The sequence below is a fragment of the Strix uralensis genome, chromosome 9 (genome assembly GCF_047716275.1).
Source record: "Strix uralensis isolate ZFMK-TIS-50842 chromosome 9, bStrUra1, whole genome shotgun sequence".
Classification (NCBI taxonomy): Eukaryota; Metazoa; Chordata; class Aves; order Strigiformes; family Strigidae; genus Strix; species Strix uralensis.
The window spans coordinates 25,543,689-25,562,498 of NC_133980.1; the positions used below are offsets into that span (position 1 = coordinate 25,543,689).

The 18,810-nt window shown below is 42.1% G+C and overlaps 1 protein-coding gene across 12 annotated transcripts in view; it reads right to left on the reverse strand.

The window, feature by feature from the left end:
• Nucleotides 1-1,982: 1,982 nt before the first annotated feature.
• The window catches only part of YEATS2 (YEATS domain containing 2), a 49,933-nt gene continuing 33,105 nt past the window's right edge, over nucleotides 1,983-18,810 (reverse strand). For 5 of the 12 annotated variants that reach the window (XM_074877789.1, XM_074877788.1, XM_074877785.1 and 2 more), the window contains 11 exons: nucleotides 17,841-18,039; nucleotides 15,092-15,223; nucleotides 14,744-14,842; nucleotides 13,616-13,727; nucleotides 12,322-12,395; nucleotides 11,153-11,232; nucleotides 10,000-10,201; nucleotides 8,395-8,621; nucleotides 7,466-7,540; nucleotides 5,978-6,051; nucleotides 1,983-5,146 (listed from right to left, as the gene is read on the reverse strand). In XM_074877789.1, coding sequence (XP_074733890.1) covers nucleotides 5,011-5,146; nucleotides 5,978-6,051; nucleotides 7,466-7,540; nucleotides 8,395-8,621; nucleotides 10,000-10,201; nucleotides 11,153-11,232; nucleotides 12,322-12,395; nucleotides 13,616-13,727; nucleotides 14,744-14,842; nucleotides 15,092-15,223; nucleotides 17,841-18,039 — 1,410 coding nt within the window. In that variant the 3' untranslated portion in view covers nucleotides 1,983-5,010. Of the gene's footprint in view, nucleotides 5,147-5,977; nucleotides 6,052-7,465; nucleotides 7,541-8,394; nucleotides 8,622-9,999; nucleotides 10,202-11,152; nucleotides 11,233-12,321; nucleotides 12,396-13,615; nucleotides 13,728-14,743; nucleotides 14,843-15,091; nucleotides 15,224-17,840; nucleotides 18,040-18,810 lie in introns of those variants that run through there. The other 7 variants (XM_074877786.1, XM_074877792.1, XM_074877787.1 and 4 more) reach the window with 6 other exon arrangements.

An 18,810-nucleotide genomic window follows, 5' to 3' on the forward strand; every position in this document is an offset into this window, starting at 1 on the left:
CACCAAGTTCCTCTGAAGAAGACAAATCTACACAGGTTTTGCAGGCTTCAGGGAGTCACGATACCAGGACTGCTTCCAACATTGCTCTCACACTAGGGTTTGTCTTCCCAATTGCTCTGGGTTCATGTCTAAGTTCATCAAGGCTTTCCAACTGAATCACACTGCAAACAAGGGTTATTTGACACATAAAGAAATGTCCTTTAAAAGGAAGGTTTTACACCTGACACATTATAATTTACTACCTATAGGGTGACACTGAACTTGCTTGTTTCATTCCATCTTGCTGGCACCTGGTCTGTTGGGATGCTGAGAGTGAGTTTTGTGCCAGCTGCACCCACTGTGCCAGGCAGCTGTGAACACCTGCCCTTCCACATGCTCAGGTGAAGCTCTGATGTGGGAAATACTCCATTACTCAGGACAGTTCTTATTACCTGAACTTGAAAAGTTCACAAGCAGCACATCAGTGATTTCCCTGCTTTCATAAACTGCATGTTTCTCTTCATGTTGCACTAATTTCTTGAAGGTTGAACAATCAGATGCAAGCCCATCACCTCTTACTCACACCAATTTTCTTTATCTTGGCCACTGCAGTAATGTAGATCCCAGGGACCAACCTGATTTGCCACAAATGGATGTTGGTGCCATGGAGCCCGGAGAGGCCGTGTTTGCTTTCAGGGCAGAGATGGCACAGAAGGGATGGATGATCCCTTGTTCCTGGTGGCAGAGGCTTTGGTGTCACCAAGACTGCACCCTGGGACCCAGACACACCACTTGCTCCTGTGCCAGCTCTGCGTGCAAATACCTTCATCTCTGAAGGGGATGGTCCTGGGCACTCCGCAGCTGACCGCCACATCCCAGAGATGTGTTCATGTAGATGAGGGCAGGGCCACAGCAGCCATGAGAGGAGGCATCAGGGGGTTTGTGTCAAGGGCCCAGCCCAGGGTGCAGTCAGCCTCTCTTGGCCACGTCATTGTCATTTGTTTGGCTCTGGCAGTGTAAAGGCATTGTACTGTGGGCTTCTTTGGGAGGCAATTTTATCGGATTTAGTAGAAACGAGTTCTGCAGTATTTTGAAAGAGAAGGGAGCATTAAGTCTGCTCACAGACACCCATGATTCCTCCCCACAGCCTGGGGAAAATGGATAAGTTAAATTTTATTTTATTTTTTCAATTTCTTTTTGTACTGGGTGCCCAGGCACTGGCAGTGGGGCTGTGGGATCTCTGTGCGGTGAGGCCGGGGCTGCCCCATGCTGGACACAGCCAGTTCCAGTGGCTCTGGGGCAGCCGAGGGAGCTGAGCCCCTCAGGGGAGCCAGAGAGCTTCAGAAAGGGAGGAGAAGGACTGGCAAAGAGGGACTGGTAAGGGCAACCCCCCATTCCCCTGTGCCTCTCGCGGAGTGAGAGGAGGTGGGGGTCAGGAATGGAGGACTGAAGTCAAGTCTTAGGAAAAAAGGCATGATGGAGAAAGGTGAGGCTTTCCGTCTTTGTTTCTCACCATCCAACTCTATTCTAACTGGCAATAAATTTTCCCCAGGTTGAGTCTGTTTTGCCTATGACAGTAATTGGTACACAATGTCCCTGTTTTTATCTTGACCCACAAGCTTTTTCATCTTACTTCCTCCCCCTGTTCTGCTGAAGGGGAGTGAGAGAGGCTGGGTGGGCGTCTGGCAGCCAGCCAGCATCAACCCACCCTGCTTTTCAATCTTCCACACAAGCCAATTACTTGCTGTTTAAACAGGCTGTTCTGGAGGATGAAGTTGGAGGAGCTAAGCTTGCTGAGCTCCTGCCTTCCCTTCCCCCAACCTCCAAAACCAAGAGCTCTTTAAAATAACTAGAAAAGGGAAAAATTACCTTTTCTTTCAGATCAATTCCCCAACTACCAATTTTTACCCAGAACTAACAAAAACATTCTGAATATATAGAGCACACAAAAATTGTGGATTTGGAGAAATTTCAAGTGACAGGTGACAGTCAAGACAATCCTAGCACAGCTAATAAAAGAATTTATTGTAAACATACGTATCTTACACAATTATACAGTATAATACAGATAACATGAAGGATTTAAACACTCAGCATTACAAATAGGGGCAATATTTGTGAAGAGATCTTTAACTTGTATCAAGACTCTTTAGAAAGCCAGAGAAATATACCGTAACATTTTAACACACCATATTATCTGTAGCGTTCCACACACACCTGAACGGGTGCATGAAATTCCACAACCTCTAACTCATCTCCAAGCAATTCCCACAGGAACTTCTCGCCAACAAATTTTTCTCCCACCACTTTTCAAAATTCAAAGAACTCGTTGCAAATGTTTTCTATATCTGAAGGACTAACCAAATGTGTTATTTTCTATCTGCTTTTAACACGTTTATTTTTCTTCAGCAAACTTTATATATTATTAATACAGCATCTCCTAGGAGAATAACCTGTGGTTGCTCAGAAATGTAGCAACAGATCTCCTCTGCAAGAACCCCATTAAGAACAAGGGGCATTACCTGCCTGCTTCAGGGCCAGGTTCAGGACTCATTCTGAAACTCCATTCCTCACAGAAAAGCAGGACACAGGCAAGGAAGCCACAATTTGCAAACAGATGCCCGAAGATGAGCTCTTGCATCCTCAAGAGCTGATCTGGGTGTATCAAAATCCCAGAAACTAAGCCCACAAGAGACGGGGGCTGGAAATGCATGTGTCATTGCAGAAGATCATAGCATGACTGAGTTTGCCCAAAAGGCTGTTCCCATACAACCTGCAGGCTGTCATAGCAATAGCAACAGATATCTTGAAAATGCCCTTCTCTTTTGTAAAAGCTGTGTACAGAGGCGCCTGAAAGCAGTATGCACTTTGAGTTCACTACAGCCTACAAACAAAGCGTGGGGCCTGCAGTTCCCCAGCTACCTGGATTCCTCCCGACTCTCAACACTGAGCTCAAACAAAATCACCACTGCTCGACTCCTTCACACTGACCTCAGCTGCAAAACTGTCAGGACTAAGCTGTGCGCTTTACTCGTGCAGGCAATCCTGCACTCAGCTCATCCGAGCAAGTCAGGATTATCTTTTGAATCCAGAGCATCTGAAATGCCCTTTCTAGGGGGCATTTAAGTCCTTCTCTGAACGCTGTTTGGATTTCATCCACTGGTCCCACTTCCTAGATTCAAGGGTCAGGTTCTGCCAACTCTTATATTCAAGCGAACTGTAACTCCCCGTTAGCTCTGATGAACTGAGAGGGGCCTTCCTGCAGACCCTAATTTTAAAAGGTGAAGACAGGCAGCGCCTCATCTGAGGTACACAGTACCCTCTTCAGTTTAAGAACTGCATCAAACCTACACTACTCTCCTTGGAAGCCTGAAACCACTAACTGAACCATCTTCCACAGATCCTGCACACTACTGGAGTTACCATCACCTGTCTTCTAGCCCCAAAAAAGCACCAAAAGATAACATTTTGAAGATTTCTGTTCCTACCCCAGGCCAGGAAAGATAACTGTAGTTTAATGTTTATAAAAGGCTTTGTATTGTCAAAGCACGGCACCAACAAGAGCGAGGCCTCAGTACACCCCTGTGAGGTAGGTATCCTGCTCCCCATGCTCAGAGATGGGGAAACTGAGGCACAGAGTGATTAAATCAAAGGCCATGCAGCAGATCAGAGACCCAGCTGAGATCAGCGCATTGGAGGTTCTGGCTGTTTGACCCATGCTCAACCCACATGACAGCACTGCCTCACAAAACAAGCACCCTGACAGTCCAACAGGAGTCCCACCAACTTTACAATGGCTTATTCACACTACTAGCAAGCACCCATGGGGCAGGACAAAGGGGTGGTGGATGTGGGGTGGTCAGGATGTTGTCAGCAAAGCCTTCTTCAGCAAGGTGTTGATAGCCAGGCTGCAGACATGTCTCCTACATCAGTGATGTTCCTGAGACAGGTAAGTGCTGGGGTTAGTAGCAGAACTTATTCCTGCAGTCAAGACATCAGAGGAACTCCCCAAAAGCAGCAAATCTGATTTTTTGATCCTATCAGGCCTGTGTTGAGCAGAACTTAAGCCAAAGTGGTGCTGCTCCCACAGCATTTCACAGTCCAAGCTGATCATTAGTGAATGCTGTCAAAACATAAAGACTTGTACAACACAGCTGGCCACCTGCCCTCCAACACACTCTAAACCTCCTGGCAGCCCGAGGAGGCACTCACTGGGCAAGCAAAGGGTTTCAGCCAGTCCAAGCCCACAAACATGGAATACTGTCCTTGCTCCTCTCCTTTCCCATGCAGGACAAGTGGTCAGCCAAATCTTCCCAAGCCTGACCATGGTTTGCTCATCTTGACTGAGCATGTGCCAGTCTACCCTTTCTGAGGTGATAAAGGTGGCATCTGACACCTCTAGAGAGGCAAGGAATTTGGTTAGGTGATACGTAGCTGCATAAGCTAACGATAAGCCTACCCAGCTGTGTTCTCAGTCACATACATCATGCTCAAGCAGGACTGGCAGAATTTGTTGCAGCCATCAGCTTTCTGCTCCCCCCCAGCCAAACCTAACCAATAAACCCACCCATCTACTCAAATGGCCCACCTTTAAAAGCTGCATTTGACTTTTCTTATATTCAGAGTGCCAAAGCAACTGTTCTGCCCACTGCATGGGGACACCAACTTGTACGTAGACTGCACCAAAAAACATAATTTCTTTTCTTAAAAAAAAAAAAGTTATATCTCATCAATACAGCTGTCTCAGAGGGACCAGGCCTGTGGAGTCTCTCACAGCTAGCAACTCGATGCAAACTGACAATGTTTGTTCAGCCACTGAACATACACTTACCAAGTAAACACTGACATTTAACAACTTGATTTGGAACAGAGCATCATTTTGTTGCATTAAGGTGCATCTTTAATTGGAGGTAACAATCTAGTAGCCCAATGTTATAAATGTATGTAATTGTGTCCTATAGAAATACTGGATTTGTCAACCCAACTTCAGTCATAAATCCACCTTTCCTGTAGCATCTTCTCTGCTCTATTTCATTGTTCCTCATTTAGTATCTTCATATGTTTGTTTGTGAGGAAGTCAAGAAAGGGAATATTACAGATGGCTTTGTGAATATTCATCACTGTGATCTCTCTTGGAGTCCTGCCGGGAATGAAGGCATCAGAGATGCTGTTATAATACATAAAAAGACACGTGTCCATAAAGCAGCAAGTCAATAAATTTACTAACAGGGGGAATAAAAAAAACCCCAAAATCCACCCCTGTGTTAGAGCAACACAGGAAAAGCACAAAAAAGCCACTCTCAAATGACTGGGAGAAACATCTTGGGCACTGGGACAAGAAAATCAAGTGCTGAAGTTAGCACAGACTATAGATATATATAACATATACATATATTTAATATATATTACATAAACATTTCTATATTATATAAGCATTTCTATATTGCATACAAGCAAGTATTTAACCTAAGCATTTTCTCAGAGCGTTAGTGTTTTGATTTTGTTTTGTTCTGTTCTCTTTTTTCAATTTCAAGCTATCCCAAATCATGCTGCTGAACAGAAACCAAAATGTGGCCTAATCGTTATCGTAAGAATCACTCGGTATCTCAGCCAGAAAAAGAGTATATCAGTAAAACAGAAAAGAGATTATTTAGGTTGTTTAAGTTCTGGCGAGCTATGGGTAAGCCGTCTACAAAGTAACCTCAGATGGAAAAGAGTGAGAAGGTCCTTCCAATGTGGCCCTGTAGAAACAGGTCATCTGCCTTTGAACATGACAACACCAAAGAATCTTGCCTGTTTTTAATGTTGTCTATGTTTCCATCCTTTGCTACTGCTAGGAGATGACAAATCCCCTCATAAGGCTTGGGTCTTCCCAGAATATAGTTCATAAATTCCCTCACTCACATGGTCGGAGCCACACAAAATCTGACTCAATTCCTCAAGCAGTTCAGCCCTTAGTGCTGGCATAAGTGGTCCAAGAAGAAACAAGCTGCTGTACCTGTTGTGAGGGGCTGTCTGGTATGCCACAGCTAGCGCTTGCCGTAGGATGTCACTCATCAGCTGTTCAGTGGCCTGTGACAAAAGACATCAGGAGACAGCATTATGAAAAGAGGAAAGGAAAATGGTCTTTGCTCAAGTATCAGTGGAAGAGCAGTTGAAGTTCTGGCTCACTTCAATCCTGTATTCGATCAGCAGGGGGCAGTTCAAGATGCCCAAGTGAGTTTTATTAGCACAGTAGTAAGAACTGAGTATATTTAACAGAAAGGAAGAGACCTATAGGTGCACAGAGCAGTCTGGTTTCTCTCTGGACCTGCACAGCAGTATGTGCGCAGCAGGGTGGATCCAGTGTTCCAGAGCCTGTGCTTCAAAGAGCCTTTTAGGGCCCTTCCCCTCACACACCAGAGCTTGTTTTGCCCATGGCAGATTCCAGGTATGCTCCAGAGAGCTGGTATATGCTTGTTGGCCACCCCCTGTGGTCACCAGGCTTATGGCAAGACACTTTCACAAAAACCTCCCAGCCTGGACAGCAGGCAGACGGCAGCCATATGCCCTACACGCTTGGCTTAATTAAGGTTCAGTCAAAAGCTAATTAAGGGTCTTGGCTTTCTGTGCCCATATCAAGACTAGAGCAGAGGTTTCTGGGACATTCAGTCAGGTAAGCTGGCATAACTCTACAATTATAATGGAGCAATCTGATGGTTACAATCTGTGTCTACAAGTAGATGTACCTAGATCCGAGTTCAACTCTGAGCAGTAACAGAGCACAGCAGAAGTGTGCACGCAAGTGCGTGTATAACCTGGAATCAATTACCTCTTGTGAAACTAATCTTCTGATAAGCAGCAGTCTTTATAAACAACCCCCAAAATTGTCTTCGGCTTGAAATACAGCAGAGCACTGCTAAAAGTAATCCGTGCTAGCCTTCAGTCCAAACCCAAGAACTCCAACTCCATGTTGTTCAAAGCTTTGCTAAGAAACCATCTCTCTTTTTCCAGAAGTGATTATGATAGAGAAATGGTTTCTCATATAAGGCAGAATTGCTACTGTCTGCAGGAATTCAGCAGTCTCCCAGCAGAGACAACCCAGGCAAAAAGGACCTGAACAGTATTTAGGAAAAAATAACTAAACTTGTATAAAATAATCAAGTCTTACAGAACTCCAGCAGATTTCCCCCCAATTCTGAAGGGTAGGACAAAGTAAGGAGTACTTTCAAAGTTACACAATGAGTCAGTAACTTACTCGCGGTGGGAATCTGCAAGTCACTATTCTGTGTCCAAGCCAACAAATCAGTTAGAAAGCTGGAAACACACACAGAAGTATATGACTCTCTTTGGCCAGCTATATCTTTCTATACATGCATAAAGATAGACATCAGACTCTGCATCTCCCGATCTGATAAATGCATATTAATAAGGATATTCTATCTTTTTTCCTACATTACTGGGCTAATAGTTACAGAAAAGTTCTTATTGTGAAGTAATTTCTTACCTTTAAAATCATATCTTCTATTACTGATGCATAAACATTCTTTTGTACCTCAGCAGGTTGAAAAGAAATCCCTATCTATAAAATGAGAGGGAAAAGAATTAGTACATCATATAACACAACCCACATTGTACTACAGATTAGATGAGAATGAGACTAACAGAAAAAAAAAAATCTATTAGAAAGGGTAGTTAAAAGGCAAGCAAGCAGACATTGCAGAACTTTCAAGCAGTATCTCAGGCTTCATTTTAAAAAGATCTGGAGAAAATGAAGCTTGACCAGTAGAACAGCCTGCAGAAATGCCTCTAAAACACAGAACAACCAACAGCAAGTTTTAATTTTTGTTTCAGAAAGTCTGCCCAAAACCCAGGCTGCTCCTGTCTCTGCTGGTAAATGGCAAGCACTCTTTCCTACAAGCCGAGCCAGTCTTCTCTCTTTCCTTCCTGCTGCTGTGGCAGAACACTCCTCTCTACTTTTCTTTTACTCTAATTTGAATAGTGGGAAGAAATCCAAGCAGTAGTTTGCTGTGGTCTAATCTTTACCACAACTCCTTTTCAGGAGCTGCTATTAAACAGCACCGGTCCAAGCAACAAGTCTGAGTCTTTCACGTGATGGGACAGGAAGAATTCGGTACTAGCGCTCCTCCTTCCTCATTTCCCCTTGTTTCTAGCCTTCCAGGATGATTTTTCTGGTACTAAGGTCTGCAATACAGCTACTCTGAAATGACCTCCCAGCTGACATGCTTCACTTTCTCCTGCCAGCACTGCCCAGCTGAGTGTCATGAGTCAGAAGGTCCAACTTTTCTGGCATTTATAAAAACTTCCATAAAGCATCCAGAGGCCCATATAGATGAAAGACAGGAAACTAAATAAATGTAAGATCACAACTAGTTTAACAACAGTTCTTATTAGCTTTATGATTCACTTATGCACCTTCTCTGCAGTGTCCCTCACAAACTCTGATGCAGGCAAGGAAGCCAAGTAGAACTTCATCTCCTCTTGTTTCTCCTCCTGTTCTTTCTTAATGTTTATTTTCAACGGCTCACTAAAGTTGAGAATATCTACTTCCTCTTCGTGTTCTGGTTCTCGTTTCAGAAATTGCTGCAGTTCCTCTAGTTTTCGGCACAGCTCCTCACCACTGCTGTAAGATGAAGGGCATTCTGAAAAAGAAGCAATCAATTAGACAGATGATAGGTTATGGGAAGTTGTTTATAAACAGATGCACACTCAAAATATGGTAAGAAATAAAGGTAATTGGAAGTTATTTTTGCAGTTCCTACCAAACATAAGGATGAACAGAAATGCAAACAGTCACTGAGAGTCTTCTAATTATATCTTCATGACACTCATGGTCCTCTCCCTCATCTGCCCTTACACCAATCAAGAAGGCTGCATTTCAAACAAAACCAGGCTAATGCGAGTCTCCTAAGCATCCTCACAGCAGCTTTTTGACAACTGGCAATGCAGTCTGATGCCCTTCAACTTGCTTGGAGAAATGCAGCTTTTACTATGCAAGCACCATATAGCACTAAATCATCTTCTACACTGTGACAAGCATTATCATGCTTTTTAAGAAAAATCAGAAGACAGATCTTCAGTGAAATTATGGAAGGGCAACTCCTCTGCGTACTCAACACGAGCCAGTAAAACCATTAGTGGAAAGCTATACAATAAACAGATTCTTTTCTTCAAAGACAAACACAAATCTAGTTATTTAGATAAAAATATTAAAAGATGGATATAGGCTTCCTTTCCACCTTCAACAACTGCAATGCAGGGCCAGACCTAGCAAAGAATAATCAAATCCACACACTTGTGTGAAATACCTTAAAACCCTGTACGATCAGAACAGAAAAACATTCAGCTTTGGGAAAAGGATTATCTGAAGGTGAAACAAGGGAGCTTAACTGTGAAGAATGGATGAAATTAAAGATGTATGTTTAATACATACTAAAATGGACTGTGGAGATCCCAGAGCTATGCCTAGTGGAGTAATGCAGCAGCGGTAATAACAAAATGTGAAGCTTCACACGGGCCAATTCACCACACTTTTGGAGGTAAATTAACCCCCACTGAGCTCCACACCACCACTGCCAAGTTAGGTTTGGTTTTTTTTGCACCTGAACTCACTCACACTGTTCATACACTAAGCCTTAACAGAGGCTAAACTTACCCAAGGACAGAAATGTCACTAGTCCCTATGCTTAGTTTGTGTGCCCACTTATAAATGATTACACTGTGGGGCGAGAAGCACCTCTCATAAGATTTATCTACACTGGGCCTCCAAGTGCCCCAAAGCACAATAAAACCCAAAAGGCCCCAGAAAACATCAGGACTGATAGTGACAAGGGACAGTCTCACTTGTAGGCTTGCCCTTACGATCTCCAACTTTTGTTATTCCAAAGTAAATTAAGTTAAAGAAAGTAAGAATCCCCTTCTCCTGAAGAAGCAGCACGTGCGTGTGCATACACACAGTCTTGAGCCACTTAATAAACAGCATCTTTGGCAGAAAGGAGCTTTCTGTCCCCCCATACTCACCTGGCTCGCTGTCTATCTGCGTCAGCACGTCTTCAATCGAGTCCTCATCATTCCGCAAGGTCTCAGGGTCAGGTGGAGTGTAGCCATGGCATCGACACCAGTGCACCACGTGCTTTGTTTTCAGGGGAGTAATATTGTGAAACCTGGGGTGCTTCTCTATGATTTCTTGTAGGATCTTTCTCACTGTCATTGCTCGTTGCCACTATGACAAACCAAAGGGAAAGCTCATCACACTGGCTAAAACATTTAAGGCTAGACAATAATCCAGGTTGCAAGGAAGACAGAAGGAACACGATTTTCTTAGAAGTCTGAATGATGAGGAAAAACAAATGTGGAAGATGGTCCTAATCCTGATATTAGGCAGCTGTAGGCAGGCCATTTAAACTCTGCTTTGTCATCCAAACAAAACCTCAAGAAAAAGGAACACACATTTACAGGGGCCTAGACACCTTTGCCTTGACTTGAAATGTATCATCTCCCAAGTAACACCTAAGATGACATAGTGCAAGAAATCCACTAGAACAAAATATATTTCTCAAAGTTTTGGTTAAACTGTTTAATCACTTAATTTGGCAACAGCAGAGGGTCTAATCAGTTTTTAACATCTTCCCCGTAAAACTCCATAGCAAGATGATAAAATTATGAATAAATAGGGGGAAACATAACAACCACAATACAAAAAGGTCCAAATTAACTGAAATATTTATCCTTGGTGAACCAACAATCTATTTCAGCACTAGCACTGCTTATGTCTCTCAATTCTCTTCCTACAGAAAGCAGACACAGTCCCATGAAAAGACAGACAAAGTATGTTGGGTAAAATTCCCATGACCATAATATGCCATAGAGGAGTGATGAGGATAAAGTGCTAACAGGACAGTTTGCAAAAATTCTGATTTTTAAAATGCTTCAAAAACATCTTGCTTTGAATCAGCCAAAAAATGACCTTCAGAGTCCCTTTTGCTTGAGAAAGTCTCCAAACAATGAACTGAATCACTACCTGGACACAAATCATTGCAGTGAGGAATGCTTCCATTTAAAATGTGACAGACTGCTTCAGAAAACAAATCAGCCAACAAGAAAGGTTCCATAATTCAGAAATCCTTCTTGTGTCCCTAATGACTGCTTATGAAACACAGGAGGAGAGGATTACCTCGGCTGCCCTCCTCTTTCCAATATTCCAGCTGTAATACTGTTCCACTGAACTGGCACAAAAAGAGCTTGCATCTTCATCTAGAAAACACAAAGCCAAAAAACAGTATTAAATTTCTGGTAAGTGAAGTAAGATAAATTTTGGTATTATTTAATGGAGAGGAAGAGGGAAATGTGATTCATGCTCACAGGATGAAGGACTGTAACTCTCTAACTCGTACAGATGCTGTGCTCTCTCCGAGCACAGCACAGAGAGCGCAGCAGACACTGTGGGTTTTGGATGTTGATCACATACACAGAAATCTGTGGCTATGGGCTGTTTTAAGCTGCTTTTTCCTCCAAAAACTGTAATGATGTGGACCTGTAAGTCTGTCTTACTGGTCAAAGTCTCCTCCTTTGGGGCTTTTTTGCAAACAAATTACAACATAAAAATGAAACAACAGTGAAAAGGTTTCCTGGCAAAAACATGAGAAGAGTATATGAATCCTAAGCAACAGATTCATGAATGCTACTGTAGGCCAGAGAGCTGTATGTTATGAAAGCTCTACTGTGCCACCCACTCCTACTTTGTTCGCTGTGCTTATCTTGAGAGGGTCTGCCCTACCCAGTCTCCAGGACCACTCGTTCAAAGTGCATTAGTTACCAGAGAAAGCTGATACATTCTCAGCTATGTACATGAGTAAGAGGTATGCACTTATAAAGTACCAGAAAAGATTAAAATGTTTCTCTGCAAACTACCACCTTTTGGCTTTTTTTTTTTAAAAAAAGCCAAAACCCCAACAACAAACACATTCCAATGTTGAGCTATGCCATCATCTCTGCAAGCATTTCTGAAACCCTGATATTAAATTAAAAAAAGAAAAAAAGAGAAAAGCACATCAATTAAGGACAAACCAGGGAAAAGAAGACCTACTTGCAGCCATTATGTGAAGAAATATAATCTATTTCTAACCAAAAAACAGATAAAAGTTAATAACTGCTGACAACATATTTAGCTTTATTGGAAGAATCTAATTCTAAGTATCTCTAGAATAACCCCTTGAGTAAGCTCTCTAGGAGAATGGCTTCATTTCATTCCGCCTTTTAATAAGTTTTGTGGCTACAGAATATGCAAGGCAGTCTGTTGATACACTGAAAATAGAAAGCAAACCCTTTTCATTTACTGCTTACTTTTTTCAGCAATTAATGGAACCTTCTTCACTATTGCTGTTAAAAGCTGCTGGATATTCTCCAAATATTCTATGCTGCAAGGGATAAAAAGAATCACAATGAAGAATACTGTTGGAAACAATGGACCAGATGCAAAAGGTTTCAAAATCGCTGCATGGTTTAAAGTCCCTAGCCCCACTGCATTATAGCAATAGCAGTGTGAGGATAAACTGTTATGCCCCAATCCGGAGAAGGTATTTCAAACAGCCCTTCCTCTTGTTGAAGTGTCCACATCTGAAGCTGCATCTGCCAAGCTGAAGAAACTAAGACAGGTTTTTCCGGGCAGGCTTGGAAGAAATCCCTGCATCATCGCAACACTACTCTGAGGGATAAGATGGACCTTAGTGCAGGCTGTCCCAGTAGGAACATGGGATACTGCATGGGAAACTTTGTACTTACGGGAGTTTGGGTAAGTTTTACTTAACCAGCCAGACTGTATCTAATTGTGAAGAACCATATTTTCCATTAGTTATTTTATAATTAAAAGAATTTCCAGTGTGTAGTGACTTAAGATTTATTCCTGTCTCCTACACATATTCTCCAGAGTAACGTCTGCAGGGATATGTCAGGATAACAAAACTTTTCAAAACATGGAGATGGGAAAGTCAGCCACCGGAGGAATCAAGAGCAGAAGAAACATCCTACACACTACAAAAAATAAGCAGAGAAAATTTTGAAAACTGAGTTCTGCTGAAAAACACCTAACAAGTACTTGCAAGGGCATCACAAACAAGGCACCAGATTTCACAGCGTCCAGTGAACAAATACTCCCATGATCTTTATTATTTAATTCCAATTCTGAACCAAGGCAGCCCTCGTACTAAGTAATTACAGAAGTATACGATCTTAGCAAGACTAGAGAGGCAAGAGGAGAGACAGTTCTACTTATTTCAGATTTTTTGACCTGCATTTCACTGGACAGTTTCAGCTCAGTAAGGACACACAGTGGCAATGGGAATTATACAAGCAGTCGATGATAAAGAGGTTTTAGCAGCTCGAGATTTTAGCAAACCCCAGAATAATGTTTTCCCCTTTCACAAGCCCTGCGTACAAATCCATTTACAAAGAAAATATTGTAACACTGTCTGAAACAAATGCTACCCAAAAGTATTCATGATACAGCAGTGTACGGGACAGAAGATTTTATAATGTATTTCTAGGTCAAACTTAAGACTACTACATGTATCCCTAGAATCTCCTCCATTCCCCCTAGCATTTCAAATATCAGAAATCCTTAAGAGAAATGAAAAATTACTTGATAACATAATTCCCAAGTTCAGAGCTCTCTTCTGTTTTTACTGCTGCTTGGCCTTCTTGGGTACCCACAGAATTGCAGTTTTGTCCTGTTGAATCAGGCTCCATCTTAACTTCAAAGAAACAGAATACATTTTAAAAGACAAAAAGTACCAGTCAGCTTGATAAATAGTGTCCTGTAAGACTAAAGGTCTTGAACAACATGACTTCATTTGTTGTTTGCATTCTGATTGTTCAGCATGAACAAATGTGGCCTTCAGTTCTGCTGAAAGAAAGCCACCAGAACATGTTCCTCTCCTCCAAATCTCAACGTGCTCCCATCTCACACTTTATAGAAAATCTGCATCATCAATTGCTGATGTTTTGCATATGACTGCCTGATCTAAACTGAACTGCCTGCAAATGTATGTTGGCCTTTTTGTAAACAAAGAGCTGGATAGAAAACTACTAACAGTTTTAGCAGGAAGTGACATTTCAGAGTGAGAACTTCTTTGAAGACACCGCTGATTTTGACATCAGTGAACTTTCTGACGTCTAGGACAGAACTCTGGTGAGACAGGAGCAGGGAAGGAGACGTTCCCAACCCAGAACAGCCAGGCAGTCTGCTCATTCATCTGGGATGGGAGAGACGCGTGACAGTTCTGCAAGAACTGGACCTTGAGTATCTCAGCTGGCCTATGCATTATTCTGGGAATTACTGTAGGTCCATCTTTCCCCTGTGTGTGTGTGCATGCACACGTGCTGTCTACAACTAGTGCTGCTGCAGAGCATTCTCCGGGACATTTCACCAGTCACTGTTCTGAGAACAGCAGTAACTGTGATTAAATACATGCTGCTCCATGCATTTCTGCAAATATGGATTGAAACAATGCATGTTTAAGGTACTCACAGTAGTTTTCTAGAACATCCTCATTTCTCTCTCTACTTGCCTATGCTTTGGGATTTGTTGATGGGGAAGTCACTGTTAATTTCCTAGTCCCCAGATACCATTTTTATTTGATTTAAGCCCTACTAACAATGGAAATAAAAGAACCCACAGTCACAGAGTCGACTTTCATAGCCAGGCCATTTGCATAAAGCAGCACCAGCTTATTTCCACTACTTATCTTATTGAGAAATTCCTTGTTACCTTTAGTGATGGATGCTGGAGAGGGACTAGGGACAATCGTACTTGCTGCTGTGACAGCTGAAACAGCTGAAACTTTGCTGGTAGAAAGTGACTGTATCACTGAAGAGGAAAAAGAAAAACAAAAAAAGGACAACAAAGAAGAAAAAAATTATCAAATTTCACACTTTGACAAATAACCACGTTCAGAAGCAACACAGTGTTTTTGCAGCACAAAGTTTAGGGATGAATTTCCTTGCTACATTTTCTTCTATCTCTAACTTTGGACCACGTATGCCAACAGTGACCAAGAGCTACCCTGTGTCAAAGGGGATTTTCAAACACCATCTGTCATCCTCCTCTGCCCTTTACCTTTGTTCATAGGCATGAGTATTGTCTGAACACCTCCAGAAGCTGTGTTTACACCGAGCTGTTTAAGCTGGCTGGGAACTGTCAGAACAGCCTGCTGTGGACTAGACTGATTTGAGTGGATTTTTAGCAACCCTGCAAGAAGAACGGAAGACAAAATGTTAAATAAAACACACCATTTAGTTAATCTCCAGCTACTTCTCTCCCTTTCTGCCTGCACCAGGATGGCATGTAAGCTAGCACTGCCACCCTCTTAACAAGCCACAGTTCAGTGAAGTGTCAGACAAGTTTTTACTGACACATCTGACTGCTAAAATACTGGGGTGGTGCACCACAGTGTGTGCAGTACTGCATGCTGCACAGCACTGATATTTGCAAAGCAAGTTTCCTGATTACCTAAGTAATCTTAAGCAAAAGTTGATGTAACACAAACCTTTCAATTGAAGCAGGCTCAGCAGAGTTCTTGTCAGAACAAGACCTTGTGCTCAAGGGTCTGGTAAGCCAGTGAACTACAGCTCTGTTGTACTTACACAGCCACTCTCACTGAGGTATCCAAGTGCCACACACACCTCTGCAATTCCGCTCAGCAGCATCCACTGCAGTCAGCAGAGCACATCAACCACATCTTAACTAAGTGACAAGCCCAAGGCTGCGCAGCAAGTCTGATGGACACACCTGAACTGAGTGTCCTGCGTCTTTCTGTGACATGCCCTGAATACATCCATAAGGATGGCTAATCAAGCTATGAAGCATATTAAATTAGGGACTGAATTAAATCACTGATTTTAGACAAGGCTAAAAGAACAAGCAGGGCATTCAGATATTAACAGCATTATCAACGGCAGCACCCAATGACTTCAGTGGAAATCAGCACGGCTCCAAGCTGTGACACAGGGCCATGGGCAAGTAGAACTCATCACCTGTCCACCAGCTCTCTCCTCCACAGTGACGACATCCCAAGCCACCAGAGCCAGCACTAACACTGTGATTTGGGCCTACATCCATCCTTTCTACTAGTAAACCAGCTATTTTCAATATAATTGTGTTCCATCTATAGCCAAGTCTTCTTCAGACTGTGGAAATTTAAAAGGCTTCTATTTTAGAACATTGACAACAGTAGACTTCTTGGTTTCACGATGATAATTTTATACTCACGATTTGTTTTGAGAGAAAGTTTCCATTCTCCTCATATTTTATTATTATTTTTTAAGAAACACAGCTGCCTTCCAAATACCAGACATGCAAGGTCTGGTGAAGATGTCTCATGGTTTTGAAAGATGCATAGCACTGGTCAGTTAGGCTTTCACCTCCAGGCAAGAAGGCTAACCCAGTATTACCAATTCATTTGTGTGTGATGCACAGATGTGTCAGGATAGGACAGCAAGGGATCCAGATGGCAAGGTGAGTAAGAAGGGACATTTTCAACTCAACCTATTAGCCTGATGAGTAGGAGATATTGTTTGTTGCAAAACAAGGGAAAACTTGAGATTTTTTGAAAAGTTTCCTTTAAAAATACAAATCTTCAGAATTTTAACACTTGTTTTGTTGTTGTTTTGTTTTTTACATTGAAATAACATGTTTTATAACCCCTGCTTCTTTTGGGATTCTTGAAGAAATAGTTTTTCATGATGAAATCAGTGCTTCAGGTTACAAAAAACCAAAACAAAATCTAGATAACATTCTCATACCTAAACAGGAGTTTTAATCTGAAAGCTATTTACAATGGCATATTTTCTAAAAACAAAACAAAACCCTTGCTGCTTTGTTTGCAAAGAGTAAAATACTCAACTGCTTATTGCAGAATTGTGGCAGTCTTAGCTGCCTATGTTGTTTACTTTCAGGCTCTGGGAAAAACAGAGTAATGAAAAAGGATGCGTTTAGAAGACCGTACACAGGAAACAAGGAAGAGCTGCTTTAAAAAGACACTGTCAGATGAGCTCAGTGTCACTTATTTTTTCTTTCTGTATTTTTACTGTTTCCACTTAGTAAGAAGACACTTCAAGTGAACAGAACATGCCAGCAGGTAAATTAGTCAAAATGAAAATTTCCAATTTTAACCTGTAATATTCAAATTAAATCCACTGTATTTGCTCTCCATTATACAAAAGATACTGGAAGACAGTAAAGGTAAATAAGGAAAACTCCCCTCTACATAAGGGCAGTCCATCTTTATTACCTCATCTTTATTAACTTGAAAAATTCCAGATCCAGCCTACCTCACTGTACTTAATGGATTCTGACTTCAAAGCCTTCAGTCCCCCCTGATCAACATCTCTGTCCTTTCCAAGCCAAACAGAGCAGATGCAAAGCCTCAGAGCCAAATTCTGCTCATGCAGCTTCTCCAACTTCAGTGGAGTTTCACTTTCACAAACTAATCAAGTCTGTAGTATTGCTGGTACCTTGATAGTTTCAGCATTCAGTGATACACTGTGCTCTCAAATAGGCAGAATGCATCTTCTAATGTGAATCTGGCATAAAAACTAAAATCTCTCTCCAATACCAACGGGCAACTCAACTATTATTTGTAACAGATACAGTCAATGTACTGATGTGATAGGATGACAAATGATTTCGACATCTCTTTGGCTAAGCCAAAAGTTACGCTAGTAAGATACGTTTTAGAAAGCATGACTTTATTTTTACACATTCACAAATGCAGGTAACTATATTCTTCCATTTACAGTGAAGACCTCTAAAGAACTCGCACCTGGATTTTAACTTTCTATAGCAAAGGCACGAAGGAAGTTAATACCTGATACGGCAGCTTTTCCAGCCACAGGCGTTGGTGTAGTCATCAAAGAAGCAACACTTACAACAGTGGAAGTAGCAGTCTTATTCACCACTGATGAAGTAGATTGGCTCTGGCTTATACAGATTTGGTGTTGCTGTCCAGATGTCCTTGCTGCAGGAGTTCCAGAAGATGATGAGCTGGAACCTGCATTATCTATTTGCTGCATGAAAGAGACAGAGAGGGATAACAAATTCTTTTTCATGTCATGGATGATTCAACAATAAGCACAACGAGGTAACATCTAGAAGTAGCAAAACCAAATGTTTATCTATCCATCCTTAACAAACAAGAGGCTCTCAAGCACATATCCAAAAGCCCATATACAATGATAGTACATAAAGAATGGAGGCTGTTTCAAGCAGAAAAAGTGAAACCATGCTCACAGGAACTGCTACCACAACTGCTTTGATAGTATCTGGAGCCAGGTCCCTTAATTTCAGCAAGCAGGTAAGCCTCCAGATGAGAAATTTGACCCAGGAATGCTTCATATTTCCCTGCTGCTCAGAAGTCCTGAGGTATCAGTAGACAAATGGGAAAAAAGTTTGAGATAAAGAGGCTGGATGGAAAATTTCTATCTCTGCAGCTTTGCTGAAAGCTGCAAAAACACCGAGTAGCACTTAACACAAATTTTAGCATCTTCACCTATATATGCTGTGTACGCCAGCATTCAGCCCTCCAAGGGCTGCACGGTGTCAACTCTCCACTTGTTTAATCTTTACCTCCCCACAGGCAAAAGCAGCGAGGCTAGGGGAACCCTCGGAGTGAATTATACACTCTCCTTTTTGCTGCCTCCTCCCCACCCCGTGAACTCCAACTCCACTTCAGGTGGACATCCTGAATCAATGGGATACATGGCTGTATCCACTCTAGGAACGCAAACATTTATTTTGCTTCCAACCTCACTGTGTGCTGAAGCACCTTGTTCCAAGGC